At 35.8% G+C, this 26818-nt stretch overlaps 2 protein-coding genes and 2 pseudogenes across 5 annotated transcripts; 3 read left to right on the top strand and 1 right to left on the bottom strand.

Annotated features, from left to right (window-relative positions):
* Positions 1–2501: 2501 nt before the first annotated feature.
* LOC148915809 (uncharacterized) lies at positions 2502–5995 on the top strand (annotated as a pseudogene). Its single transcript, XR_016128317.1, has 5 exons — positions 2502–3806; positions 3904–4129; positions 4765–4863; positions 5026–5087; positions 5265–5995. The product of XR_016128317.1 is annotated as an uncharacterized LOC148915809 (transcript).
* Positions 5996–7018: 1023 nt separating this feature from the next.
* LOC103336200 (uncharacterized) lies at positions 7019–14058 on the top strand. 2 transcript variants are annotated; one of them, XM_008239227.2, is made up of 9 exons: positions 7019–7224; positions 7376–7427; positions 8259–8332; positions 8906–9004; positions 11085–11228; positions 11404–11455; positions 12055–12128; positions 12653–12742; positions 13655–14058. In XM_008239227.2, the coding sequence occupies exons 1-9, from the start codon at positions 7100–7102 to the stop codon at positions 13665–13667; spliced, it is 723 nt and encodes a 240-aa protein (XP_008237449.1). In that variant the 5' UTR covers positions 7019–7099; the 3' UTR covers positions 13668–14058. The 2 variants fall into 2 exon arrangements, with proteins under 2 accessions (XP_008237449.1, XP_008237448.1); XM_008239226.2 differs by having other exon boundaries at positions 7022–7224; positions 13650–14058.
* Positions 14059–19395: 5337 nt separating this feature from the next.
* LOC103336268 (pentatricopeptide repeat-containing protein At4g32450, mitochondrial-like) lies at positions 19396–22113 on the bottom strand (annotated as a pseudogene). The gene is made up of 3 exons (XR_016128246.1): positions 21740–22113; positions 21489–21567; positions 19396–21380 (listed from the first exon to the last, which is right to left on the bottom strand). The product of XR_016128246.1 is annotated as a pentatricopeptide repeat-containing protein At4g32450, mitochondrial-like (transcript).
* Positions 22114–22448: 335 nt separating this feature from the next.
* LOC103336269 (uncharacterized) lies at positions 22449–25111 on the top strand. Its single transcript, XM_008239315.3, has 4 exons — positions 22449–22606; positions 22721–23018; positions 23115–23291; positions 24496–25111. The coding sequence occupies exons 1-4, from the start codon at positions 22556–22558 to the stop codon at positions 24825–24827; spliced, it is 858 nt and encodes a 285-aa protein (XP_008237537.3). The 5' UTR covers positions 22449–22555; the 3' UTR covers positions 24828–25111.
* Positions 25112–26818: the final 1707 nt, after the last annotated feature.

The following is a 26818-nucleotide window of genomic DNA, read 5'->3' on the forward strand; positions in this document are numbered from 1 at the left end:
AGATCAGTGGTTGACGTTGAGAGGAAGAAAGTCGGTGATGCCAAGTTCGAGCTTAAATGTGTGGTTGAGACGCATGCTAAGGATGTTGGGGTGATTCAAAACAAGTGACGAAGCTTACTAATGAGGTGGCAGAAATGAGGTCGGCCAATGAGAAGGTGATTGAAGACTTCAAGTCTTCTAAAGAGATCAAGGTGCTCAGGTTAGCTTACTCAGATGAGGGCTTTTAGTGTTGCATGAAACCGATGAAAAAGGGCTACCAGACTGTTCATTGGATGATCTGAGAGGATGCTCTTACACGAGGTGAGCTTGACTTTGGCGAAGCCCCAACCCAAATTGAGTGGGTCCGATACAGAAATAGGCACCTTTGAGATCGGTATGTTTAGGGAGACCATGACTGGAGGTGTTGATGAAGGTGGGACCTCTCTAACCTAATTAGGCTAGGTCATCCTTCTTGTACACCAAGCTAAATATTAGCATGAAAATTATCCATGGAGTCTTTGAGCGAGAACCCCTTTGGTTGGATTGTACATGTACTTGTTTTGAGATACTTGTATGTTTGTCTTTCCATCACTCTACTATTATGGAGTTGGCTTGGTGTATTTTTTTGTTGAACATTGATCCTTTTTGTATTATGCATGAATGCATTGATGTCCATACATTTTGACATAACTCAAAAACTAGGTGGTTGTTCTTCATCTAAACTTGACAATTTTTAAGGTAAGATTTTCTCTATTGGAGCTCGCTCTGCAGGATTACGAGTAGCAAGCGTGACCTTAGGAAGTACTAGGTCACCAACTTGAAAAGCTCGATGTTTGAAGCATGAGTCGTAAAATGAAAATTTGTTTAGCCCCAAGCTTGTGGGCTAAGCATAGTCCCACAAGAAACTCCTCATACTCGGCTTCATTATTCGAGGCCTTGAGCCCAAACCTTATGGTGTACTAGATCTCACCATCAACAAGTAGAGTCCAAAGTGTCAACAAGTAGAGTCCAAAGTGAAAGGCTAGGTCGTATCTTCTTCTTTGTACTGGCCTCAGGTTGATCAAATAGTAATGTTTGTGGCTCTACATCGGTAAACTAATAAAGGAAATCAGCCATAACTTGAGCTTTGATTGCTTCTCATGAGTAGTATTTGGTATCAATAGAAAGCTCTAGATGTCTAGTTTCATATGTAAAAAATCTAAACCAAGAAGAGATAGTTACTTTTCTGAAGCGTTCCTCCTAAGCTCCACACTTCAGAAATGAAAGTCAGAACTTTTCTCTTTCGAAACTCACCCTCATTCTATTTGGACTTTTTTCAGTTGTCAAATAGTTGACCAAAACCCTAAAATTGTCCTTTTAAACACATCACTTAGCGAATTCAACCCTAACATTGAAATCTAACCGGCCTATTAAACCTTAACAAAAAGTAAACCCATTCACTTAAAATACTTAGGCTTTCATAATCTAGTATAAACTTGGGCTTTCATAACTTAGTATAAGTGTGAGCTTAATAACTTAATATAAGTTTGTGCTTTATAACTTAAGATAAGCTTGGATTTTTGTAACTTCAAATAAGTTTGGGCTTTCATAACTTAATATAAGCTTAAGCAAACAATTCAAGTTTAACCCTAAACCCATAACATACAACAAAATTACATAAAATTATAAATAAAAGTCCATATTAAAATGTCAGACCTTATACAATGTGGGTCACTTTAACTTGCACGGAAATGAGATTTGACCATAATTTTGGAGGTATTCAAGCAATTAAGCCTCAACAATTATGGGACTAAAGTTGGAGGTATCTACAAATACCAAAATTACAAGTTGGCCTTTTATTTTAAAAGCATCGCCAAGGGACATGTCAAATGCAAAATGTTAAATTTGGATTTGATGGCTTATGTGGTAATTTGACACTTAAGAAAAATTTAACCCCACCCGAAAATACCCAAATATCGTATTATTTAATTATTTTTTTAAAGTAAATGGAGCCTATATGATGCATGAAGTCTTAAAAAAGAGTAAATAATAGTGGGGTCTATGACTAAAAAATATTAAAATAATATTTGACATCAAGTTTTTAGATATATTATTTTTGACATATCCCTTCCAGCCTTTGACTACTCGGATGGAGTAACTTTAACAGTTAATTTTTTCCATTTCATGTTTAAGTGGCAATTTGATATCTCCTTTAGGCCTTGTTTGGTAGGCCTCATTGGACTGGACTAGCTTAAATAACACCCAACAACCCATGTTTGGTGAAGAACTTCTTTAAATTAAATAATACTAGAGAGTCCGTGCCCACTAAAAACGCCTCATTCACTTGCGCAAAATAGAGAGGTGCATGAAGGTGCCACTAAATAACAAAGTCGTTGTTTTTGACGAGCGAGTATGTCATTATCCAACTTAGACTCTCTCGCTCTTTCTCTTCGATGTTGCTCTACTCTCCTCATCCATTGTGCTTTGCTTTCCTCTTGTGCTATGCGCTCTCACTGACTCAGGTTAGTTGTTCAACTCTCGTCCTTTCTTTCCACTCTTCTTTCTCTCTCTATCTCTCTCTCTCTAGTGATATTTGATAGGTTCAATATGCTATTTCTTGGTTTGATTTTTAAGTTTTGATTATGGGTTTGTTTGTAGTTAGCTTAATCTAATGAGAGTTATGCTTTTTATTGGTTAATTTTGGTTGGATTATACTTGGGTATTTTTCTAGGGTTTTTGAATTGTTTTGATTATGGGGTTTTTGTTTGGAATGAGAAGATATGAACAAATTGATGGATGGAATGATAAACGTTTTAATTAAGGTTGAATTGATAGCTGGAAGTAGAACACAAAGCTACACAGTTCTAAGTAGGGCCTCTTGCTTGCTACCTAGATGTGAAAGGAATATATTGAGAGAAATATCATATGCACAAACTTAATAGAACAGATTTATCAAATGGCTTAACCTGATATATGTAGCTGATTTTTCATACTATATTCTTTTTTTGGGTAATTATATAATGTGCTTTTTAAATGAGGACATATAAGATAATTAATTAAAGGTAGATGCATGTGGAGATCGTTCTTCTTAGGTGTAGAAACACACCCCAAGTGAGCCTTGAATGCCATTGTTGGCTTGGCTTTCAATCAGCTTTACTTTGTATAATATATTGTTGTTGATTTTAAGGGCTTAGGTCCAAACTCCAAACTGTTCTACGAGAATGGTTTATCTATTTTGATTTCATTTTAAGTCTTGAATGTTCATATACATGTCTCAACTCATGAGTTTTTTTTCTTGTCATGGATCACATCCCTTTCAATTTTTTATGATTTATTAGATAATGATCGAAGAAAGATTTTGTTGATATTACTATTGGAGATGTGGAATTTAGAGACAATGTGTGTATGTCCTTGTGCTTATAATGTTCAAAATGAGGAGGAATCAACGACTTATAGAAAGATGTGACCTTACTAATCGTTTCTTTGTTAGAGGTGAGACTCGGTTGCATTATCTAAACAGTACATTAGAGAATTATGTAGTGTGTGTGAGCAAACTAAAAATGGATTTAAGGACGCTTGATATATTATGTGAGTTGCTTCACGCTATTGGAAGGGTAAAAAATGATGGTTTGGTTACTTTGGAGGAGCAAGTGTGTATATTCTTACATGTACTTGCACATCATGTTAAGAATCTTACTATTAGAAGTAGATTTATTCAATCGGGTGATACCACAAGTAAGTACTTCAACTCTGTGTTGCAAGGAATTTTAAGATTGCAAGGTAGGCTGTTGAGAGTATTGGAATCTGTGGGTGAGAACTGCACCGAATATAGATGGAAATGTTTTAAGGTATGTTTATTAATATGTATTGGAAATTTGGAGAAATTGCTCTATCTTGTTTTGAAATCTTTAGAACTTAATTAAAGGTAACATTTGTTTTTAATAGAATTGCTTGGGAGCGCTAGATGGAACTTACATTAAAGTTCTTGTGCATGAAACTGACAGACCATGATATCAAACTATGAAGGGTGAAATTGCAACAAATGTGTTGGTTGTTTCCTCACATGACATGCGATTTATATTTGTATTGCTGAGTTGGGAGGGATCTGCATCTGACTCTCGAGTCCTTCGTGATGCCATAACTAGGCCGAATGAGTTAAAAGTTCCTACAGGTAAGGCCATTAGTCATTGTTCATTTTATATGCATTTTTGAATTAAATTTATATACCAACACTAATAGGAATTGTCAATTTTTGGTTATTAGCTTATTATTACCTTGTGTGGTTACACAAATTGTGAGGGATTTCTTGCACCGTGTAAAGGAACAAGGTATCATATATTCGAATGGAGAGATGAATATACAACTGCAAATCATCAAGAATATTTCAATATGAGGCATTCAAAAGAAAGAAATATAATAGAACGGTGTTTTGGGTTGTTGAAAGCTAGGTGGGGAATAATAAGGAGTCCGTCTTTTTACCCTATAATGATGCAATGTTGGAAAATTACAACTTGTTGTCTTTTGCATAATCTCATTAGGAGGGAAATGTCCATGGATCCAATGGAGTCTGAAGTGAATGAAATTAGTAAGGCTGAAAATATGGTAGAAGGTGATACAATTGGCATTGTCGAAGCATCCAATCAATGGACTACATGGAGGGATGACTTGTCCTTGCAACTCTATAATGAGTGAAGGGCAACTAGGAATAACTAGCTAATTTGTGGTTTCTGTTCAATTTGTATTTGAGACACCAGCACTTTGCAATTTGAATATTGATTATGAGTATTATATTGAACTTTAAGCAAGGGAAGAAACAAACTAGGCGGTCATGGTCTAAATTTGAGGAAGATCAATTGCTGACAGTGCTTGAAGATTTTGTGGTTGGAGGCCATCGTTGTGAGACTGGTAATTTCAAATATGTACTTTGCTTCAAATAGAGAAGGTTTGGAATAATCTATGTCTTGGTGCTGAAGCTAAAGGAAAATCCACACATTGAATCAAAGTTGAAGAGGTGGAAAAAAAAATATAGTATAATTTATGACATCATAAACACAAGTGCATTTGCAGGGAATGATGTGAAAAAATGCATTGAAAGGGACAGTAATGAAGCTTGGGAGATTTATGTGCAGGTACTACTCTCTTATATTTCATTACAAAGAAATATTATTATTATTATTATTATTTTTGTTACATGGCTAAACATAAACTAAGTGGTGCCTTATTTTATTTAGCACCACAAAAATGCAGCTGAATGGAGGAACAAATCATTCCCATTATTTGATAGACTTGCTAATATTTTTGGAAAGGACATGCTAATGGAAAAGGAGTTGAAGTCCCAAGTGAGATGATGGAAGAACAAAGGAAATAATGTAGTTGATGCTAGTGATGACAATGATACATCTCCCATGTCAATAAACAAGGAGGGTAGGCAATTTGTGGCTAGTCAAAACAACGGGAAAATAGGCTCAAGTGATGAAGATAGAATTGTGACTACATTGGAATATTTGTTTGAAATATCTAGGAAAAAATATGCAAATGGTAACTGATGCTTTCTTAAAAGGTAATGAAGATTGTTCAGATATTGCCAAAAAAGTCAAGGAAATGGGGTTTTTTTTGCTATGAATCAAATTACAGCATTACAAATCATTTTGGATAAACCAACAAAATATATATGTTCAAGTCACTTGATGCTGATATCAAAATAGTTTTTGTTGAGCAATTGCTCAATGAAAATGCTTGAAGGAGGCCACATCCCATATATTGGAAACACCACAAGTGCATTTCCCACCTTAGAAACACTACAAGTGCTGCTATTGCTTTTGTTTTTGTTGCTTTATTGGTCTCATTTTGAAATTATGAATGTTTTATTATATATGTTAATTAGTGAGTTTTTAGATGATTATTAGTGTTGTTAGTTTGTGAGCTTATGGAAAGTAATATGTGAACTTAAATTTGTAATTTGAAGTCATGAGGATGACTCTTGCATATATGTAAAATATCTAACTTTTGCATCTATAAGTATTATAGTATTTCACTTTGTTGTGTCTATTTACACTGACATATATTTTGTTCGTGGTAGGTTTAGATGATGAATTCTTTCATTAACTCACTCCATTAATAGCATAGTTTGATCAAATGCAATTGTATAATCATCATCTTAGGGCCTGTTTGACATTGCTGTGCTGTGAAAATAATCTCTATCAGATTTGCTATGAGAGAAATCAGCTGCGAGAGAAAGCAATTTGGCGTTTGGTAAAATTTTTGTTAAAAGTGTTGTTGGTATTGATTTTACACATAATCAGAAAATGATTGCCGCATAATTATTAAACCCAATGCCTATTCGAAACTGATTTCTGCATAATCGAAAATGAAAGCACCTCATTTGCTGCTTTCCCTTATAGCTTTCTCTCACAACAATTTTTAACAATAAATGATTTTCTTACAATTTATCAAACAGGTTGTGCTTCTCAAAATTTTTAAAAAATCACTTATCACCCCAAATAAGCAATGCCAAACTGGCACTTAATCTTGGACGATTGATAAATTTAGTATTATGCATAATAATATGGCACCAATAAATACTCATCATCTTAATGTTATGTATATTTATTAAATAAGATTTAAAAATATAATATTTATTACTTTAAAAATTTTAATTTTAATTTTTTAATCTGATGGAGTACTAAACATGGGTCATCACTATTTTGATAGTCCAACTTCTTAATCCGACGCAGCACCAACTATATGACATCCCCTAGGGAATGACAATCCCAAGAACTAGTGAAATCCTTAAATTAGGAAATTTGATACCTCAATTTTCATGATTTTTTTTTTTTGCACATCATTTAATAAATTATGCGCTTAAGTTGTTAAATAAGAAAATTGTCAATTTCTCATTTTAAATTCCGACTTTTAGTTAAATTCCATGTTATTTTTCCTTATCCAAACGGACCAACCAAAATTACAACTTGGCCCTTCAGTTTAAGCGCCAACCTTCTACGTGGAACTCTGGGGTCCGTGCCTTTCTGCCTTCCTCCTTCACCACAAGCACAGTCACAGTTGAAAATTGTTCGCATTTGTCAGCTCTTTTCTTTTTCTTCATCCCCAGAGTAAGAGCAGACCTATAGTGAAGGCGGTGGCAATGGCGAATTCATTGGTGATTGGTTTAAGAATTCTGTTTGCGGCTTTAGGCTGTGTGATGGTATTCACTCTCGCTTACACTCTCTTCACCGATGGTCTTCCTTTTCGCAAGGACCTTCTTACTCCGTACTCTCTCTCTCTCTCTAAATATTTTTTGTGCCAACATTATTGTTTAAAGCTTCAATCTTTTCTTGTTCCTTCATCGTCTTTCTCGTTTTCGACTGCTATGGACGTTTTGTTTTCTTTTAATCTTGTGAAATTTTGGAATTTGTTTCAGGTGGATGGCTGCAACCTTGGTTGATTTCTATATCAATGTTGTACCTTTAGCGGTATGAGCACAAACAAGTTTTTATGCTAATTTCTCACTTTCATTGAGAATTCTTCAAGTTTCATCTTTGTAATTGCTTTGATAATTTTACTTGAGAATAAGATTTCAATGTTCTTTCTTTTCAATAAATATCATACAATAGCTTTGTTCAAAATCCATAAAATCCATAAAATCAATTATTGATTTTCTATATGCAATAAAATCGTGTATTTTTTGCCTGTACTTTGGATGTTAAACATGACTGAGGCACTTAGTAGCTTGAAACTTGAAATCAGCTTTTGTTGTAATCCTATGCATTTCAAAGAGTTGATGTGGCTAGAATACACATTGCTTATCAACCAAGTATAGGATCCTAAGCTTTCCTTACAGATTTATTTCTTTCGTGAGGAATATGTCCTCACTGGTCTATACGAAAATTTCACGAAGGATGCTCGGGTGTTTGGGTTTGGACTTTTTGTTAAACTCCGCCCTCTTTGGTTACTCTTTTCAAGTCCAAGTGTTTTCATGTCGCATCAGGAATGACTCCAAGCGTCTGTGTCTTTCTTTTACCTTACTTAGCCATACTCTCTTCCCCTTATTTCTCAGGATTATGACCTTACAATGTTGTATTGTAATTTCATTTTGAGATGTTCAAACAGACGATTTGAATACGAAGATACTCCTATTACTGGCTGTTTAGGTGCTTTAGTGCACATAAAATGATTTTATAAGTCCTTTCACTCTTGGTTTACTTGTTATTTCATGTTGTATAGAGTTGATTGCACTGCAAACTGTTAGGTCTTATTAAATTAAATTTCACATGGGATTATATAAAATTCGTTTATCATATCAGGTTTGGATTTCCTACAAGGAGTCAAACTGGATTAGTGCAACACTATGGGTAGTTCTGCTAGCATGTTTAGGAAGGTTTGCTTTCTAGCCTCTCATAAATACCTATGTTCTTCATTCAGTGTGTGATTTGGGAGTTGAGAATCTATATATTTGAGGGAGTTAAATGATATGAAGGCTGTGTTTGCTTTATTCCTCTTGAAATTATGTTGAGACTTCAACAGGATTGTTTAAGTTTCTACTTTGCACATCATTTTTTTTTTCCTGAAATTTTGAATAAAAATTGCCTCCATAGATGAGTCTTTAGCAATGCTAAAGTTATCTACTTCTATTTTTTTGTTCTTTGCGTACATTATATATATATATATATATATATATTTCTATTTTTCTGGTACTAATCGTCTTTACATATTTGGTGCTTTTATTTATTTATCATTTCATGCAAATGATTAGTGTTCTAATTTGAGTGTGAAAGTTTGGTCTGAGCTTATAATATTCTTTTGACCCCTTGTGTTTGGTACTGCATTGGATGTGGCTGTTAATATTTGTATGCTCTCTCCTGGGACACATTTTGTGCTAGAGAAACTTGTTCAGTATACCTTTTAGTAGTTTGTTAATAATTGGTTTCTCTTTTTTGGTTTCTGTTTGTAGTATCACTACATGTGCCTACATTCTTCTACAATTCATGAAGCTATCGACTCAAGAATCGCAAGATCCCATGTACTATGTTCTGTTGCGACATTCAAACAAGTAGGTAAACTGAACTTCACCCATGCTCTCATGTTGGAATCAAATTCTTGTATGGAATCTATGATTATGGAAGATGTGCAGAAAGAATCATGTCAATTAATCACATATTTTATGTAAATCCCATCTGGCTTTATTAGGTGGAAGAACATTGTTCAGGCTAGGTTGTAGGGTTTTTAATCTCTTTAATTCTGATATTTTTATTAATTATTTTTCCTAGAGGATTTGGATGTTTCAAGGTCCTGGGTTGTTATTTCTAGCACGGTCCAGTGTGCTCTATCAAGATTCAATTAGTATATTCTATTAAATTTATCTTTTAATTGAATGTTCCTAAGTTTTAATCTCTGAGATAATTCAAATATGATGCTGTGGTTATCAATTAAAAATATAGGACGAAACTGACAAGGAATTTTGACTTTATATTTAGGACCTCTGATATTTCTTAACTGTTGACTTAATTTAGTTTTCTTTTATGCGTACAAGCAACCCATTAGTGGTTTGTAGAATTTAACACACTGCAGAGCACAAAATTTATTTTATAGGAGAAAAGATCTTATATACCAAAAGGGATGGTTCAAATTTGTCTGTTTGACTGTAACAAGGTAGGTGATATGTTGAACCAAGAAGGATGTTCTAGTAGAGAAGGAGGACATTCTAGTAAGAAGGAGGACATTCTGGTAAGAACAATGGCAGTGGAGGAAACAGAGTTGTCTTAGGTAGCCATGGATGATTATCGAAAATTATATTGGATAGGGAGAGAAAATAGTATTATTAGAGATGGTTGGGGTTTGTGAACCTGTTGTGATACTGGCAACGAGCTGTAACTGAAAGAGAGAAGGTGTGATATTGTGAAAAGGCTATTTGAGAAAGGAAAGGGATGCAATTGAAAGGTGTCGTTGAATTTCTGCCGAGATTGGCATAGCAATACAAGAATAGAAGTGGGTTAGAATAGAAGTGGGTTGAGACAATAGAGGAGAGACATTCTTGGATGGTTTCAATTTAGGATGGTTTCAATTTAGTCTGTGTGAACTAAATGCATGAGGTGATTTGTTTACAAGTTAACACTTCAAGAGGAATTTTACTTTACTTTAACCTAAGCAGTTCACAATTGTGCTATATCTGATAATTGAGCTCTATATAATCATTGGGGTGCTAGATAATGGTGGTTCAGCATTGCATATGCATGTGTCAATTGTTAGAAAACAATCAATCACACAACACACAAGATTTATGAGGTTCACCCCAAATTTTGCTACATTCCCAACCCCGATGATGGCGACAATCCACTATAAAGATAGCAAAATTACAACGAAGAGGAGATAACCTCTTCCTCATACATTCACAAGTAATTTCACGCCTCTCAACCCTTCTCAATAGGGTGACCGAATGCACCCAAGAACTCACTCCCACACTCTTGAAGTTTCTCTCTCACTTCTCAATATGGGTTACAAAGTTATCTCGCTTGAAAAACAGTGTTCTTTACAAAAACTCCCTTCCGAAGTTCACGCAAGTTCCACCTTGCTTGAAAAAACAGAAAAACTAAAATTGCATCATATGTCTAATTTCTAGCCGCATCTCAACATCCATATACTAGAACTTTTACAGGTTTACTTAGTGAGACACACATGCACATACACACACAAATGCACATGTCTTGTTATGCTTTAGGAAACCGCATATGCTGCTCCCTTTTGTGAATAGGGTTGCTTTACTTCTGGTGGTTTTCATTTTCTCAGTCAGATAAGGCTCTACATGATACTGAGATTAATCAGATAATGGTGGTTCAACCATGCATGTGTGCATATTACGAGAATTTGTAGAGGTTTTATTAGTGGGATGCGCGCGTGCACACATCTTATGCTTTAGGAAACTGCATAGCTGCTTTTCATTTTATTGCACTAGATAAATTGTATCTTTCTTGCCATCTTTTTTCATTTTCCTCTATCATCCCCTTGAGTGGAGATGATAATGTTTGAGAAATTTTAAGTTAACTAGCAGTTAATGGAATAGAATGATATCATGCACATCTTTTAACTTGCCCTGTTCCAATAAAAACTGATCTTTGAGAAATGTTCTCATATAGGTGTGATATGGAAAATAAGAATAAGCTTTCCCCTGTTTGGATTGCAAGAGTCCTTTTTAGTGCGTTGGGTCTTTTGATGCTGGGTACTCTGCTATACACACTCTTGACAGATGGTACTCCTTTTCGCACAGAGCTTTTGACTCCGTAAGTTTTTATTTACTTTTTCAGTCCTGTCTGATTTTCTTGTCTTGTGAATTTATTTACTCTGTGAGAGAATTTTGGTGTAGTAGTAGTAAGCACTGTCTTAGTTACAAATTTTGATTACGCTGTTCATTTATCAGTCATGTAATTAAAAGTTAGCTGCTCTACATGTTTGCAGGTGGATGACAGCAACACTAATCGACTTTTATATCAATGTTGTTGCTCTATCAGTATGTCTTACATACCCTTTATAGTTCTGTAATACCTAATTATTCATGTTTCCAGTATCTTGCGAGAGGCTGGGGAGTAAATAGAAATCGATAATCAATTAACTGAAATTGATTACCATTTAGTTGCATGTTAAATAAGAATTCCAATTGAGAAAACAACCAAGTCAGGGTGTGCTTCTGTTTAAGTAAGTTACCTTGAACTAATGAATGATTGGAGTCTTATAGTAGAATGTTCAAAAACATCCATATACCAACAAGAAAAATGTCATTCAGGAATTTGTGTTGTGTAGCAACTAAAGTCATACTGAATATTATAAAATTCTTGGCTGTGGGTTGCTGGTTGCCTCACTGATTTTTTTCCCCTCCCTTTTTCTAAGTTCATTTGTATACTTCGAAAATAGAAAGTAATGATCAGTTTTGCTTTATGGTGATTTCCTGTAACCTAGTTTCTTCAACCTACCTAGGTTCTTAATCTTCTTTCTTCAGTTTTACTTGAAATCCTTTTGAGTAAGTAAAATTTGAACATTATCTGTGTGCATCAATATGCGTTAATTTCGAATTAACAATCTTCTAATCTTCTTTGCATGCATAAAAATCAGGTTTGGGTTGCCTACAAAGAATCAAGTTGGATTACTGCAGTCCTTTGGATAATCTTTCTGATATGTTTTGGCAGGTATCTCTCATGGTTTTAAACATCATATACTTTCTTATTATCTGTTGAGAAGACATCCATTTTCTGATGTGATAACGCATCTGTAAATAGTTGCTAGCTGCATTATACAATTTATAGACAATAACTTGATTGACACAATTGTTTGAATCAGATTATCTGTATGATCTGTATGATTTCCAGATCAAAACCTTTGGTTTATTGATATATTGGTTTTAAAATGGGTATTCATCAATGTTTTATAAGTGAGAAAAGCAACTTAATTACTTTGAATTGTTGTGTAATTTTATGTTTCAGTTTTCAATTTTCATTATAATGATGCCATAATATATTGTAGATTGATGGGGAGCTAAAACGACAGAAGTACAAAAATGGTTTGGTTATAGAATTTGATAATAAGATGATATTTTGGCTGTGTTATGTTTTTCATTTGGGGTCTAGAAACTCTTTTTATAACGTCATGAATCTGCAGCTAGCTCATTAGGGTTGATTATAATAGCTTGAACTTTATTGTCTCTACTTTCCAGCATTACCACATGTATCTACATTGTCCGGCAGCTGCTGGGGATGGCATCCCAAGATCCAATCTACCTTGTTTTACTAAAAAGTGGTAGCAGGTAAGTCTACAGTTTTTTTTTAAGATTCTACTTCGATATTTTGTGTATTAGATAACTGTTGTTTAATTTTCAGAAACCAAATTTCAATTCACCTGTTCTGTTGTAACTTGTATTTATGATATGCTGTCTGAAGTACTTAACTGGTTTGTTTGGAATGGAGACTAAGTGGGCAACATATAAAGCTATTTGTTGAAACTTGAAACTACAGGAAACAAAACTTGGTATGCATAAAAGGAAAAAAAAAAAAAAAGGGGTGAGAATAGTTGTTAAATTTGATTGGAAGTCTTTATCATATGTTGTTAATCAAAATTGTAAATGGGAGAAGTAATGAGTAAGCTAGTTTGTTCCTGCACACCAGGAGCTTGGTTGAAGAAATCCGTTAAACAATGATACTGGAAATATATGCATGCATTGATCAATGAGATACCCTAAAGAGAGTCTTCTAAAGAAACAATAGAAAGCAACATTGCTACAGTAGCAAGGAAGCTTGATCTTGCTGGGAGTCTCAATTCCTAGAAATAGTTAGGTTTTCTTTGATTTTCAAGAGTCGGGCACCCAAGTTACCAAAAAGAAGGAAATCTGAGTCTGTTCTTTTCTATTAGGATTGGTTTTTCTCATACATTTATTCAAGTTAGAAGTCTTTTCTGATTATGTAAAGATCATTCAGGAAAATAAAGTATTCTGGACATGTATCAGTCTTGTGGTATTCTTGAATTGTTTGCTTTATAAATGGTGGTACTGAAAAAAAAATGTTATATATGTCTTAGGGTAAGTTTTGCATCATCTTGCGTGTAGGATGCGTGAGTAAGAACATGAATACGAAGAACAAAAAAAAGAAAGAAAAATGCAGATGTGAGGATTGAACAGTTCAATTGTGACGTAAAGTTTATTTTGTTGTTTGTTGTAGGGCAGAAAGCAGATGTGAGGGAGTTTTTATACGAGGAGACTAAAATTTGAGGTTGATGTGCAATTCAAGACCTGTATAGCTTGTTCATAGTGCTGCATCATTTGAAGGCATATAAGTTTTCTTTATTTGGTCAAGGAGAGCAGTGGAGCAGTTCATCATAAACTCTCCGATCCATGCCACATGAGCAATCTCTTCATATATGATCCATGTTCTTTACATGGATGCCAAATCTGTAAATTTCGGAATTGATCCGTGGTATCACATCTCCATGAATGAACAAATACATAAAATATCGTAAATTACAGTCCGGCTCACTTAAGGGCCTAAAAATGAGGTTTTTTATTTAGAAAAAAAATTTTGTTCTGTGAGCACCTATTTATCTAATGGCACATATAATTAGTAGTTTAAACCTTCCCTCATACTCCCTATTTTTATTATTCTAATTCACAAAATAAGAACGAAAAAAACACACAAACAATGATTCATGTGCGTTCAAACCTAATTATCTCATTCTTCCACCCAGTCTTTCCTGTGTACGTTCTCAATGGTAGGGCTCATCCCTGAACTAACCCTGCATCAAGCTTCGAAGACCAAGAATTTGAAGGACCCACTTGACCCTGTTAATCCCAGAGACTTGACGTTTGCAGATTCGTTCTTGGATTTTGATCGAGTCTCAAGAGGATTGGTTTAAGGATACAGCAAACCCTGATATGGAAGAAACAGGGGAGGTCAAGGTTGAGGTGCTTTAAGAAGAGTATATTGGAGAGACAAATGGCGGTAAGGCCAAATTCTTATTGTGCATGACCCAATTGATTGATGGGTCTGTGCCAATTGGTTGTGTGGAGGATCAGGAGTGAGAAATGTCAGAAAATTTGAGTTGGGGAAATTCAGTTTGCTTGGAGGGTGCGATCAAAATTTGGTTATTGATGGTGGCAGAATGCAGTACTATTTACAAGATAGAAACTTGTGTCTGCGTAGGAAGATTTATTCTTCACCTTATAAATCCAGGAAATCCTAACAATATAGGAAAGAAGTCCTAATTACGAAAGGAAAGTAAATACAACCTTGAATAAAATAGGAAACTAAAGTTTCCTGATTGTAGAAGGGAAAGATCTCTATATAAAGCCCACAACTCAAGGTTATTAATCTCACAACTTGCAAAGCTTTCCCTTGGAGATTCTTGAAACGTCAAATTAATCTCTCCTAGGTTTTGTTGCTAGATTAAGTCTTGTGCATTGCCTTCTCTTCAATCTCTCATCCATGGAGAAAACACGATCATCCCTTCATTCTCCCACTAACGGAAGTCTCATCACAATTCTTAGTATTGATGGAGGTGGAATAAGAGGGATTATCGCAGGAGCTATACTCAAGTTCCTAGAGTCTGGGCTTCGGTAAAAAGGTAAAAACCAAAACTCTATATATGTTTAGTGAGATTATTAATTATGGGCAATATATAGTACCAAACTTTGTTCACCAAATAATGTTTCATTCATTAAAATATAAGAGTACAATCTGCATTTTTGTTAGCTGATAGCATGTTATAGGAACTTCTAAGATATAATATAGCGACATGTAACACAAGGTTCATATGTTATTGGAGCATATAATATAGGTAAATAAATAAGCGTATTACAATATAAGTGGATTAGTCACGTCATCATGTGGGGCTACACCTAGCTAGCATGTTTATGCATTTCTCACAATTTGGTATTTGTGTGTTTCTCATGCTTTTTTAAAAATAAAATAAAAATCGAATAAGACCAATTTTTGCTTTAGTTGTTAGATATATGCAGAAGCTGGATGGTAAGCATATAAGACTTGCATATTATTTTCATATGGTTGCAGGGACGAGCATGGGTGACCTTGTGGCGGCCGTGCTTACTACTCCAGATGAAAATAAGCGTGCCTTGTATGCTGCTGAAGATATCATCTCTTTTTATCTCAAACACTTTCCTTCTTTCCCCAACCCAGGTACAGTTAATTGTCGACAGAGAAGACTTTAGGGCAGTGTTCTAGATAAAAGGGGATGATATCTTTAGCAGCATACAATACAAGGGACAATTATTTTTATTTGGGGTAGTAAGCATGGCCGCCACAAGGCCACCTGTGCTCGTCCCTGCAACCATATGAAAATAATCTGCAAGTCTTACATGCTTACCATCCAGCTTCTGCATATAGCTAACAACTAAAGCAAAAATTAGTCTTATTCGATTTTTATTTTATTTTAAAAAAAGCATGAGAAACACACAAATACCAAATTGTGAGAAATGTATAAACATGCTAGCTAGGTGTAGTCCCACGTGATGGCGTGGCTAATCCACTCATATTGTAATACACGTATTTATTTATCTATATTATACACTCCAATAACATATGAACTTTGTGTTACACATGCTACTATATTATATCCTATAACTTCCTATAACATGTTATCAACTAACAGAAATGCAAATTGGACTCGTATATTTTAATGAACGAAACATTGTTTGGTGAACAGAGTTTGGTACCATATATTGCTCATAATTAACAATCACACTAAACATATATTGAGTTCTGGTTTTAATCTTTTTACTTGAAGCTCAAACTCTAGGAACTTGAGTATAACTCCTGCGATAATCCCTCTTATTCCACCTCCATCAATACTAAGAATAGTGATGAGACTTCCGTTAGCGGGAGAATGAAGGGATGATTGTGTTTTCTCCATGGGTGAGAGATTGAAGAGAAGGCAACGCACAAGGCTTAGTCTAACAACAAAAAGAGAGAGAGAGAGATTAATTAGAAGTTAGGAAAAAAGTGCAATACAACCAAATTCCACACTGATATTTGGCATCTACTTGCACGATTCCCTCAGTTCTCTACAACATTCCTAGGCGATACTAATCAAGTGGGTTGACCGAAAAAAGACTAATCAAGCGACGCTGCGACAGATACCTCGGCAAAACGAGGGACCTCTTCTTCTTTACATCCTTGTATTTGTATTTGGTTCAAAAATTATCTCTCGGAAGTTTCAAATCGTTTGTATTTTAATATGTTTGCTTTACAGATCCCCGTGGATCTTCTTTGTAATTTACTTCTTTTTTCAACAATTTTTTTTTTCCCATGTTTGATAACTCCTAGTTCCTCCGATCATCTTCTACATACTCATCCACTCCATTCCCACAACTCATACAACTCTTAAGTAATCAACAAAATGGTTCATGGGCAACCAAATCACATGACCAAAATCTAGTAATATATATTGATATAATATTCAAAATCATAAGTTACACTTGTCTACGTCAATTTATTAGGGGAAAACTACAATCTCACGGGGTCTTCAATCTACAACTTAAAGTTTCATCACATCAAAATCCATCTACTTCTCCAGCCGAATCTTGAATGGTAGGTGAGTCATTAGGTGGAGGTAAGTCTGGAGGTGGTTTGTGTATACTCGTCTCCAATGTACCTCCATCTTTCACGATCATAACAGTGTTCACACCCTGCCAATTAAGAATATCATCCACTATACAGTGTTCACACCCTGCCAATTAAGAATCTTTCTACAAGGATTAACACCCTTTCTCTCATATCATCTCCTAAACAAATGAAATGAAATTGCAACAAGTTCTCCTACCATCTCGAGATGATGTTGAGGTGAGGTAAGATGTGGTGTGGTGTACTGACAGGTAATAAAATCCTAAAGGGCTCCTGTAAAAGCCGCTGGGTCGGTTGCTATTCAAGTGGTGGAATGCTGCAATAAAATGCAAGTCACAAAAACAGATTGCCACCAAGACCTCAGAAGCTAAACCAATAGAAAATTTGTTAAAGCCAATATGGTGCAAAACTTCAAATTGGAATACTTTAGGCTTCTGATTGGATCATATTAAAAAATAAAGCAGTCTCTGTTAATCAAGTATTGAAGAAACTTCCAGTTAGGATTTTGCTCTTGAAAAATACATGGAATGAAACTGATTTTTGGCTGCTTGGATTTGGATATGCGTTGGGAAATATCTCACCAAAGACCAAAATAAAAAGTTTAATGGGGATTTTAGAAAACACTGATCAGTTCTGGGCCGCAAAAAATGTTGCAACAACTAACACTATATTACGAGTTAAGTGAAAACATAAGTTGTCAAAGTCAATAGCCAAAGCAATATATAAAGCTACTCCAATAAGTCCACTGAAAAAAGCATGTAGTCCAAAGAAAATAAGGGGGCAAATTACCCTAGCAGTGGAGAGGGGTAGCAACAACAACAGCACCAACCCATGTATTTATTGGGTGAACCTGCTTCAATGGAGTATATACGAATGCATAAGTATTATAATGGAAGCTGCAAGACCAGCTGCCAACATATTAGCCTGCAACAACCTTGTCATACAAGTTGCAACATTAGTCCCCAAATTCCCAGTCGATTAAATATTTCAGGTGATGCAAATCAGAATTTTATTGTCATGTAACATTTACAGAAGGAAGTGTGAATTCATTGGGTCACCTTGCTTGCCAACGAAGCAGTGCCAGCTAAACCAGCAGCAGATGCCCAGGTGACTGCATGAGGTATCGTAAAATGTCCTGAAGGATATGGTCTTCGCTTCGTTCAATTCATTTTGGCATAATTATACATCTCAAACACCTACAACCAAACAATTTCTAATGACTTAACACCTAATCAAGACAAAAAATTAATACTAAACAACTAAAGATACCGCAGTCAATGAGCCATTAACCACTCAAACAACATAAACCAACTCAGGATCAACTGCCAAAAAAATGTTCACCAGCAGAAGGAAAACAAGTATTACAATCGCTCGCTCAACATAAGTATGGAACTCTTAAAGTTCCTCTAATGCTTTATCTTAGATGCTTTTTTATACCCTCACTCCCATCTTATCTTAGTTATTTTTGTTAACATAATTACGAGAAAGTAAGATGACAGTGTGAAGCAAAAAATTGAGTACAGAGTGAGACACTGCACATATAGTAAGCATTACAAAGATATTGAAGTGAATTTGGAAGTGCTTTATCTAATACTGTATCCTAATTCATATTCTGTCTAAACATTCATCAACATAAAACCTCAATAGGACAGTAAACATTTACTGTAAAGTAATGTTGTTGCTTGTGCACTTGGTTATCGATAGGGGGAAAAAGTAATAACACAAGAAAAAGATAAAAAAAGCTTTCTTGCCGGGCTCATTTTAGCTTTTTAAGTACCAAACTCAGTTTTGACTGGAAACATATAGCTCAATGTGACTAAGGCGGCTTACACTTCTTTATTCTGAAATAGAAACAAAGACTTAAATGTCAAGAATCAAGAGCATACAAGTAACATGTGGTAGTGGATAAGAAGTCCACTTACAAAGCAAGAAACAACTTGTCATATCCTTTAGAATGTACTAAATTACGACACAATAGCATAAAGATAAACCCATCTAGACCTGTTAATATATCCTTATTACACTCAAAGACGACTCTCCTCACTTCATTGTCTGCAAAAGGCCTTGCAATCTCATTCTCTCTTGCATAAGCCCTCTACATGCTCCAAATTCTTGGTCTCCCATTAATTAAGACCGGAAATTTATACTCAAATGCCCCCTAATCGACTTCCTCCAAACAACCACAAAACCCTTTCAAAATCATGATAGCATTAGAAATATTTCTTTTTCTCTTAGCTGCATTTTAAGTACTCAAATTTAAAAAAATATTGCTTCAATAAAAACTAAAGTTAAGAGAAAAATATTACCTGAGATGAATCAAGTTTCATGTTGTTCACCAATAATCTCGGCAAGAGCACAAGCCGTCTTTGAAATTGAGGAATATCTCGCATGATGAGTTCCCTGCCTACAATTTTTGAAATAATCTTCAATGCATTATGGCAATCACCACGAACACGAAGATTCTTGATTACCCTAATAGATGAACGAGCTGGGCTGCTGAGGAGAGCATAAGCTACAGCAAGTCTCTCACTATGGGCAAGCAAAGCATCTTCCTTGCCTTCCTGATCTATGTCATGTAACACAAATCTAGTCTCTGGAATGTAACCAGCCTCCTTCATTTGTTCCCTTAAACCCCTAAGTTGAGCATAAATCTAATCATTCTCAGGATGAGATGTATCTCCTGCTCGATATTCATGGACTTGGCTCCTGACTTCTAAAAGATTTTGGGCTGCTAATTTTTTCTTCTCTTTCTCCTTTACAAGGTCCAAATCTTTTGCAGGAACAAGGCCAGCCTTTGATTGCTCATTTAAGTTGGAGGGATCTAGCTGCTCAATAAGCTCAGCACACCGATCCCCTAGCTCCAAGTGCCCATGAACTCTGCAGAGATTTATCAAGGTTTTCCAAATATCGACATTAGGTTCCAATGGCATCTTTTCAATGAATTCCAAAGCTTCTTCCAGATAACCTGTACTTCCTAGCATATCTACTACACTGACATAATGATCCATAGTCGGGACAATGCCATAATCTTTGCTCATTGATTCAAAGTGCAGCAGTCCTTCAGTAGTATCTTCCAAGACACTACAAGCACGGAAAACACCAATAAACATTTGGCCATCAGGTTTCAGACCTGCTTTGTTAAACTCATTAAATAGATCAATGGCATCTTCCCCAAGGCCATTTTTAGCAAGCCATGTTATCATAATGTTCCAAGATGTCAAATTGGGCTTTTTCATCTTGTTGAAAACCATGAATGCGTTGTCCATAGAACCACATTTAGAATACATCTCAAAAATTATGTTGTACGTGCACACTTCCAAAGGAGACGCTAATCTTGTAATGTTTTCATGAACAAATTTTGCTTCTTCTAGAGCTTTAGCCTCCCCGCATGCCTGCATTAACTGTAAATACAGATGCAATTCTACATGGACGTGCTGCTTCTCAAGCACACCCAAGATCTCCACAGCCTCCTTAACTTTGCCCTCCTTGCAAAAATTATCCAACTTTTGAACAGTACCAATGTATGGGCTACTTTCAGAAGCCTCAATCAGTTTTCCTTGAGATTTAGACTCACTTGCTACTTGAGAATCCACTATCCTGTTTTGAAAAGGATCCGTATTTGTTTGAGATTGTCCAACATGCGGGCTTTGCTGATATTGACTAGGGCCTTGCTGATATTGTCCACAACTAGAGCCTTGCTGATATTGTCCACAACTAGAGCCTTGCTGATATTTTCAATCCCTAGGATTCTGCTGATTTTGTCCATAACTAGGGTTCTGTTGATATTGTCGACGACTAGGGTTCTGCTGATACTGTCCATAACTAGGGTTCTGTTGATGCAATGCATCGTTCCTTGTGTAATAACCATTTACATTTTGCTGATATTGTGCAACATTCTGCATACAATTCTGATTCAGGTTTCCCTGAAACCCTGAATTGCCTTGTGAACCAAAACCATCTGGATTCTGTCTGACTTCTATGGATCGCTCCTGCCGAGACGCATATGAATTCTGTATACTTCCATTTTCTAAATGTCTCCAATCCAATTCAGGGGTCTGCAGCTACCCTCCATTCTCTTGCCCATTATGCCCACTAAAATTTCCATCTTGTTAAACTGGATGGTTCAGAAATTCATTGCTTGTGCTTCTCTTAAAAACCCCATTGTAACTCGGATTATACTGATTTGAGTTCTGCTGGGGGTTCCCTTGAACCATCCGCACGAGCCCCATTTAGTTTCTGTTGCAGCTGCAAATTATTTTGACCACAATACCCACTATAAGTTCCACTAGGCTCGGATGTACATGTACTGTTACTTCCCTGTATAAACATACAATGAAACAAAATCACAAAGCAGCCCACAATCAAGCAAACTTCATGATCTTAAAGCTTACTTTAAATTTGCCAAAAAAATAAAAGAAATCATACTGTAGTTAAGTTGTTAGCCTCATGCTGAGCCTCAACTTCCTCGTGCCCATGAGCCGTAGCAAATGCATATGCACTGGAACTAAAAGTGAAAAAATTCGTAAGACAAAATTCCAACTGACAAAAACTTCGAAAGCCCCAGTAAGAACAGAATCCAATATCAACACAAATGGTACATGTCAAATGCATGAAAATGGTGGGATGTAAAAACCCAGAAATGCCATTTTCAAATTTACAGAAACGAAAATGGATACCTTAGGCGAGCTTTGGAGAGCTCCCAATAGCAGCGACCATGGCGGCGGCCATCCCAGTGCGAAGAAGCTTTGGTGGCCCCAGAAGCGAGACCAACAGCAGTAGCCGCCGAAAGGACTCGGATTCCGCAGAGGTAGGATTGGGAGAGAGAGTGTCGAACGACGTCGTTGGCGGCCGAGGAGGAAATGGAAGAGAGGTAGAGTGAGTTTTTGGATGTCAGAAACTTGGACGAGTATCTCATTGACTTCCTCCACATCGTCTCGTCAATTGAGAAAGAGCGAGAGAAGAGGAAGAAGAAGAAGAAGAAGCAGAAGAAGGCAGTGAGTGCAGCTCACCTGAGCGCCTGTTACTAGGAGAGTAGAATTTCGCTCAAACCTTGAAATTTCGGGTTTGGGCCGGCCAGCCCATTTTAGTGCCCTTTAAAAAAAATAAAAAATTAAGTCACTTTCCCTTGTAACTATGCGTTGCTGATATAAAGGGGTATTTTGTATGGAGCTTTGGATAAAATTAAAAGAAATTTGATAAAATTTATACTGTGTCATTGAATTGCGACAAATTTAAAATTATAAAGATAAAATTGACAAAATTGAAATTATGAAGACGGAAATGGTAATAAGGTAAAGTACACAGACCAAAATGACTTTTGCTATAAATAAAAAAATATATTTAAAATCCCATTAAATCCGCGAAACCCCAAAATTTGGCGCCCAAACCAAGCCCCAAATAATAGATCGCTTCCAGAATGTTCAGAAATATCAAAATCCCACATTTACTTGTGAACGCCGAAAGCGGAGAGGGAGAGAGAGGGCGAAAAGAAAATGTCCGCCATCTTCATTGCAGTTCAGTGCTGCCAATGCTCCACCATGCAGGTATGTAACACTATTAATTGTATCTATACATGTAATATATGTTGGTATATGAATGAGCATTTGAATCTGAATCTTGTTGACGTTGTTTGGTGATGAATGGAAATTAAATTGTAGGTGAAGCAGAGGAAGCAGAGCAGCAAAAGCAACAAGTGGACATGCGTAGTCTGCAATCAAAAGCAGTCTGTACGCCAAGTGTTTGCTCAAGGTCCCATGGCGAAAGACCTCCGCCTCTTCGTCCAGTCCTCCAACATGTCCCGTCAACAACAGGAGCAGCAGCAGCAGCAACAGCCTGCACTTGCTTCTTCCACTAGTCCGTACAAGACCCAAAAGAAGAGCCGAACCGATTGGACGGAATACCTCGATGCTAAGGATGATCAGGGCACCAACTTGAAGCAAGAAGAAGATGAAGAAGGTAATTGTTGGTTTTGGGTTTTGATTGAAATTTGAAATTGAGGAAAAGAAATAGGAGGATGTTAATGTATACAGTGTTTGATTGGTTTGTATGTAGGGGTTGGTTTTGAGCATGAGATTGTAACAGAGTTTCCGGCAGAGTTGTCCAAGAAACGAAAGCTCAACAAACATGGCTGTTGGTCAGATACAAGAAAAGGAGATGCGGATGAACATCACAATCACAAATCAGTTTTCTCTAAGAGGAATTTCAACAAACATGTTGTCTCCCCAGCAGGTAACTTTGTTCTAATTCTTTGTTGCTTTACATGATAATTAGGCTTATTTCGTGTACCTTCTTATCTGGTGGTATAAATGCTAATACATAGTGGTGTTGTCGTCAAGCTTGCTTTGGGGTAATTGGCTTTCCATTTTTTTCTTTATTCGCATTGTTTGATGTTCTTCTTGTTTTCGGGGTTTTCGCTATTCTATTGGAACCGCTAATTCAAGGCCCTTTGATGGTTTGTTGAAATTGATACACGGATACAATTTACAGAAGTTGAATGTTACTTCCTGGAGATAATGGCTAAGATAATTAAAACTTGTATATTTGTTAATATGGTTTCTTACTTTCTTGTAGGTTCCACCTTTTTTGTCTTCATTGTTGATTCTTTATTCTAATAAACAATTTCTTAAGAATAAATGAAAAACGATACAATTTTTGGAACAGAAAACACTAGACTTAAGTTTGCTTTTGGTCAAGAAAATACTAAAGTGAAGTTGAATGATCTAAAGATGTTCTTGCTGTGATTAATAGAATAATAAAGACGATGACATATCTGCTGCTAGTTTTTTGATAGTATGCTACAACTATTTCCTGGAAAAAGAAACTAGTAGTATGTCATAGTTTCCCAAACCCTTAATCTGATGGTTTTGCAGTTTTTCATCAAGAAGTAAAAAACAAAACCTAGATTGGAACTTATAAGCAATTTAGTTTTGTTTCTTCACAAAAACAGTAATTACGATTTGACAACATTTGAACTCATTGCTTTTTCCATTCCACATAACTATCATGTACACTTTCGTCCACATTCCAAGTCAACCCATTTTACAAGTTTCCAAGTCCACTCACGCTCAGGTAGGATGAGTTGATGCATTTTCTTGACTGTAGTTGTCAAAGAAGTAATATGAACTTTGCTAGCAAAGAATAGAACTAATACTACCAACGAGGGTTTAGTTGGAACGGTCAGGTCCATGGTTTGCTCCCATGTGGTCTGAGGTAAAAAAACCCCCAAAGGTACCTTTGTATGAAGGGTTCGGCCGGCGAGGGCCCCAGTTTCAAAGTTGTGTCCGCTTTGCAGATTGGTGAATTTCGAATAGAACTAATACTAAACTACATAAGCCTCTCTCGATGTCCAGCAATGATAGGGATTGTGAAACTTTAAACACCAATTAAGGTGTAGCAAATTAAGGAATTTGTTCTAATGTATTATGAATGGCAGATGAGGAGCAGATGAAGTGCGAGCTAGCAATCACCAAGGAGACTTCAAAATGGAGAGATTTTGTAATGAGAGATGAGCTGGAACCAAAAGCATGTCAGGCAACAAAGACTATACTTCGTGGAGCTTCCAAATGGAATGACTACGTAACCCCAGATGAGAGTGATGAATATGACCTGCGATGCATTAGTAGGAGAGAAGATGCATATACTGCAGGCCAATGGAGCAATGAAATCAACAAGACGGTGACAAACTATGAGACGGTATTCGCAAACGATGATGAGACGGTAGAAGATGACATCCATCCTGATTTCTTGCACCTGGATAGGTCTTGATCTCGAACAAAGATCAGCGCCAATTGGTAAATATGGTTCTTGTTACTAAATTGTAGTTTGATATGGCAACATACTATCGTTTTCCCAAACAGCCATTTATGGAAAGGGAATTGTGTTTGTTATCTGCTATCACTTTCTGATTAAAACAACCATTTATGGAAAAGGGCAAAGCATGTATGCATGTATGCATAGGTCTTTAGGGTCCTTAAGGTGTTAATGTTGGGATGGATGATCTCTATTCAAGTTATAGTGCAAGCAAATAATGCTCCATCTCCCTCGATCCCTCTTTCATTTCCCTCTCATCTTCTTCCACCCTCTTCGATCGATGTAATTCATACTGAATATATACGCGAGTTGCTCAAAAATTTCCATCGAAAGCATGACATAAGTGTTATACGTATGGGCTGTGTGCTTAGGGTTGTTAACAAATGTAAATATGAAGAATCAGAAGAGTTCTAGAAATGTTTTCACAAGCATACCGAAGATTGTACCTCGTCCAAAAGTAACAAAAATTAATGTACGTCTATGGTTGCAATTTTGGATTTGGTATGAGCAATCTTATTGTAATCTCTTTCTTCGTTGACACGAATTCCACACACATAAAATTGAACACGTTTCTATATATGAACGCATAATGTTGAAAGGTTTCTATATATACAAAATCCTAGAACTATTTATTTCAAAGAAATTATAAACTCTCATAGAAATTAACATCTTTGTCCTTAACATAGGAACAAATCTCATGCTAACCACCCGTGCAGCCACTAAGCATCTCCAAGGATTGTATTATGTGGGGCCCAATAAAAGAATTGGTAGAAAGAATTTACTACCACACAAAAAAAGGAAATTGTGTTTTATAATAAACAAGTACATGGGCCCAATATACCTCTTTCATTTGAAGTAGGGAATAATGGCTTGTTGGGAGAGGTATTAGGGGTGGGCATCAGTCATGCTGAATTGATGAAATCAGCCAGTTCAAACTGTAATTACCAGTTTGATTTGGTTTTGACTAAGAAAAAGTCAAATAGTTTAAAAACCAAACCATACCGTATATGGTTTGGTTTTGAGCTTTTGTAAACTGGCCTAAATCAAACCGAACTGTTTATGTGTATATTTATTTATTAATATTTTATTTCATATGTGTAATACTTTACATAGGTAATAACTATATATGGATATTTGAATTGAGCTATATATTAGGTATTGAAATTTAATTTTGGCATGTTAAGCTTTAGGATGGTTTTGTACTCTAGAAAATGATTCAAGTAGAGCAAGTTGTGAATTTGTTGATTGTAATTGTGCTAACAATATTGAGCAAATTAGTTTGGTTTGATTCGGTTTTCATCATAACTTTTTTCAAAACCGAACCGAACCAAACTAAACCGTTATATTTTGTAATTGATTTAGTTGCAGTTTTTAGGTGAAGCCAAGCCAATCCAATCCAGACTATGCCCGCACCTAGTTGGTATCCTTTGCCTATTCCCTTGGAGGAGGAAAAATCTTATGTGAGATGCACCCATTGTTTTTTTTTTTTTTTTTTTTTTGTTACAAGGCAGGGCAACCCCTATTGTTAAATAGTATCTATCTCTAACAACAGTATTTTCATTGGAATATGCAATGGAAGTAGGCAAAATTGTAATATAACAACCTAGGTGTCATGTTGCGTATTCATTTGCCTCATGGAAAAAGTTGATCACTCCAAAGGAATTAGGCAATGCAATTATAAAAACCATTATTATATTACTTATCTTTATCTTTTATATTTATTTATGTATTTCACACAAAAGTAGGTGAGAGATATGAAATTATATTTTATGATAAAAAGTAAGTAGTACCCAATATACCTATTCATTTTGAAGTAGACAACATTACCTTGTTGAGGGGAGTATGCATATTTTTCCTACTGAGATGTCTACTCCATTAGATGCGGAAAATGCTGATGTGGCTAGGCTTTTGCATACAACCTTGGAGATGCTCTAAAGTGATTATTA

The sequence above is a fragment of the Prunus mume genome, linkage group LG6 (genome assembly GCF_029339155.1).
Source record: "Prunus mume cultivar Tortuosa linkage group LG6, ASM2933915v1, whole genome shotgun sequence".
In the NCBI taxonomy this organism is placed as follows: domain Eukaryota; kingdom Viridiplantae; phylum Streptophyta; class Magnoliopsida; order Rosales; family Rosaceae; genus Prunus; species Prunus mume.